The sequence below is a fragment of the Haliaeetus leucocephalus genome, unplaced genomic scaffold, assembly GCF_000737465.1.
Source record: "Haliaeetus leucocephalus isolate CR32 unplaced genomic scaffold, Haliaeetus_leucocephalus-4.0 Scaffold186, whole genome shotgun sequence".
Lineage (NCBI taxonomy): Eukaryota > Metazoa > Chordata > Aves > Accipitriformes > Accipitridae > Haliaeetus > Haliaeetus leucocephalus.
In genome coordinates, this window is record NW_010972622.1 from 97,567 (window position 1) to 101,421 (window position 3,855).

General features: G+C 46.9%; 1 protein-coding gene across 1 annotated transcript; it reads right to left on the bottom strand.

The window, feature by feature from the left end:
• Positions 1-2,284: 2,284 nt before the first annotated feature.
• Positions 2,285-3,712, bottom strand: HOXC5 (homeobox C5). The gene is made up of 2 exons (XM_010565065.1): positions 3,256-3,712; positions 2,285-2,499 (listed from the first exon to the last, which is right to left on the bottom strand). Exons 1-2 carry the CDS (start codon positions 3,710-3,712, stop codon positions 2,285-2,287), a joined length of 672 nt encoding a protein of 223 aa, XP_010563367.1.
• Positions 3,713-3,855: the final 143 nt, after the last annotated feature.

The window sequence follows — 3,855 nt, forward strand, 5'->3', positions numbered from 1 at the left end:
CCATCTGCCTGGGGAAATATAGGTTGAGCTCTATGCAAATCCACCGGCACACGTATAGACGAGTGGGTTTGGGGGGGGGCTTGCACCCACCCTACGCCTCCGTGGGTGGAAAGCACGTGGGGGGGCACGCATAGACCCGCCACGAAGGGGGTTTTGGGGTTTTTGGGGGATTTTTTTTTTTCTCAGCCCCGCGCCTACGCCATATGGCTGTAGGTATGGAGAAGTCCATATGGACCCAAGTGTTAGCCCCCGGGATGGATGGACACCCTATGGAAGGAGTGTTTCCACCCCGGGGGCAGAGCCCATGTGTTCCGCATTAGGCCCCTCCACCTTAGCAGAGACAGAAAAGAATATCTATTTTTTTTTTAAAAAGCTATATATATATATATACACATACATATGTTTTAAAAAGCCAGCCCCCCCTTTCACCCCACAGCCTCCCTAAGGGCTGCTCCCCTCTGGGAGGGGGGGTGTCAGCAGGGCCCGGAGCCCCCCACCTCCTCAGACAGCGCCCTCCCTCCCCATGCCCATCCCAGTCACCTCCAGTCAGGCACTGGGACCTCCTTCCCACGTCCAGGTGCTGCCCAACCTGCAGCAGGAGGCAGCGGCTGCGAGATTTTGGGGCAAAATCATTTTATCCCGAGTATACATTGGGGAGAGAAGAGGGAGGGGGGAGAGAGAAACAGAGAGAGAAGGTAATTTTAATCCGATATTCCTATTAAAATGCCATCTGCCAGGCGAGGACACCAGCCTGGAATGAAAAGCCTGAGAGAAATTAAAGGAAGATTAAAAAAGTCCGAGCTGGGACAGGGAGCAGCTCACCTTCCTCAGGGCCCAGCCAGCACTTAATCACCAAATTAAAAAAAACCAACACCTTTTCCCCCCCTTCCCCATGCTCTGGGAAATAGGAAAAGCAGCATGTACCTTTTCCAGGGTGGGGGGAGAAGGATGCTCTAAGCTAAAGCATCCCTTCATCCCTCCTGAAATCTGAGGGTTTTTTCAAATTAATAATAATAATAATAATAAATTGAAAAAAAATCAATACTTTGCCAAAGTAGCAGAGGAGCAGAAAGCTGCTCCAAGGCGGGGAAGGAGCACAGAAATATCTGCCCGGCGCGCCAACTTTTGGATTATTTACTGTTTATTCCATATGACAAAATAGAAGTTTCCTCGCCCTTTCGCAGACGAAACGACAACTAATAAATATAGCAAGTACATCATTGGGGGGGGGGAATAAAAGAAGTTACTGCAATGGACTGAATTTAGACAGAGATGTACAAATTGGGGTTCGCCTTGGCTTTTTTTTAATATATATCTTAGCATTTAGCAAATCTACATTAATTACGCAACAAATAAATACACAATAATATTAAGTCCAGAGGCTATTTCTCCCTCCCCCACCTCCCATGCTGCACTTTCCTGCCCGGAGATTTCGGAGGATCCGCGCAAACCGGGGTGTTGTCCCCCCCCCCCGCCCCAAAGTCTATTCATTTCTTTTATATGCAAATAATAATAAAATGATGCCATCCGAGTCCCAACGAAAACACGCAAACACACACCAGGGAGACCCCCCCCCGGCTCCTCTCCCGGGGTTTTGAAGTGGATTTGAGGGTTCCGAGCCCCAGCGAGGGGCAATATTTTTCTTTCCGACTTGAAGAGCCAAAGCGGAGGTGCCAGAGCATCTTCCCTGGGCAATTCCCAGCAAAGCACACCAGCGATTCCCTTCTCCCATCAGGGAGCGAGGCTGGGACTTCACGAAACTTACTGGGTTTGGGGGTTTTTCCTCTCCCCCCCGCCCTTATTTTCCTTTTCTCCTTCTTCACCGGCCCTTTTTGTTTGTCATTTTTTCCTATGAATATTGCGATTTTTAGAGCTGAGAGGACACGACCCAGCCACCCTGCGGATTTTTTTAAGCCTTTTTGGTGGGTTTTTTGTTTCTCGGTGGTTTTTTTCCCCCAAAGAGCGCACAGGTTAGGACACTTAGTAACAACCTAAAGAGCGATACACTAAATTTTTGCATGAAGCTAACAGCGGGGTCGGTTCTTTTTTTTTTTTTTTTGGCTTTTTTTTTTTTTTTTTTTACTAATAAGAGCTCTCCTTTGTCTGAGGGATTTGTGAGGGTACGGACCAGAGTCCATCCAGCAGCTTCCTCCCTCCCCACCCCAAAATCAAAGTTTCCTCAAGGTAGCCTCCACCAGAAGTGATGGAAAAGAAAAAACCCAACACCACCACCAACACCAACAAAAAAAAAAAGCAGGGGACCCCCCATCTCCTGCAATCCCACCTAAAGAGCCTCTTTGCTTTTCAACTTGGAATCTTTCTTCCACTTCATCCTCCGGTTTTGAAACCAGATTTTGATTTGTCTCTCGTTCAGGCAGAGGTTGTTGGCGATCTCAATGCGCCTCCGCCGGGTCAGGTATCTGTTAAAATGAAATTCTTTCTCTAGTTCCAGAGTTTGGTAGCGGGTGTAGCTGGTTCGGGAGCGTTTACCATCCGTTTCTGGGGGAAAAAAAATAAAAATAAAAAAAAAAAGAGGGAAGACACCGCATGAAAAGCCAAAGCAATTCTGGATGGATTTTAAATTTTTTTATTATTTTTTTTCTTTTAATGATAAAACCCGGTTACAAATTTAGAATACACAGAAGTTTGCTGGGGCTGTGGGCACGCAGGGAGTGAAGTAGCCTGAAATCCTTCACTCCCCAACACCTTCGGCCCCCCAGGTCCCCCCCTTCCTTTCTAAAGCCCAGATCAAACGCATGTAGATGAGCCAGAAGTGAACCTGTTTCCTCTCGGACAATAAGGAAGTGTACAAAGGAGGGAAATATCTGTTCTTGGGGAGCTTGTCTCTGTTTCTCCCCCCCCTTCAGCCCTGGGAAGGTGGAGGGGGAAAATCTCTCCACGCGTTCCCTCCACCTTCGCTTCTGGTGTCTTTTTTTTTCCAAGCTCACCCTCAAAGAACATGTGTATTTCAAGTTATTTTTAACCCCCCCTTCCCAAAAAAATGGAATATTGCCTTTTATACACGTTTTGTTTCTATGATCCAATTATGCTGTCATAAATTTGGGCGTATATAGCCTCTAAGCCTTTTAGTGGACAGTTTTACGAGCAATTGATGCCTTAGTCGTAAAATTTACGACCTCAGGTTTTTTATTATTTGCCCCGTATGGCCTATAAAAACCCAAGGCAAAAAAAAAAAAGAAAAAAAAAAAAAAAAAAAAAACCTGTGAAACAAAAATCAAGAAGTGAAAGTTTTACCATGGCTCATGTGTAGTTTGGTCATCCAGGGGTAAATTTGTGGAGGTTGTTGCTGCTGCAGTTGTGGTCCTCCTTGTTGTGCTGTTTGCACGGGCTCAGCTTTGATTTCACCCGAGCTCTTAGATCTCTCCTCCAGCGCCGTGTTAGCACTCTTCTGACTGTAAATCCCGGGATTTAGGGATGCTTGATCGTCTCTGGCTAAAGGATGCCCTGAAGAACCCATGACCGTGCAGGAAGGTCGCTCGGGGTTAGCTCGGGGGGTCGCAGACATGTCCACGCCGCTCCGGGAGCTGGGAGCCCCGGAGGAGGGGAGGGTGATGCTCAGATCCAAGCCACTGTAGCGGTACCTGGGTGACTGAACCTCAGGCACACTTCCATAATTTCCATAACTTTGCATGGCATAGGCAGGCACGGGGGGACTTTGCTTATAGAACGAATTGGCGACGTAAGAACTCATGGCGGAGGAGGGGAGGAAAAAAAGAAATAATAAAAAAAGTGGGGAAAAAGAAAATTTGGGGAGGGGGGATTTTTTTCTCTTTTTTCCCTCTTTTTTCTTCTTTTTTTCTTGTTTTCCCTCTTTTTTCTTCTTTTTTTTCTCTT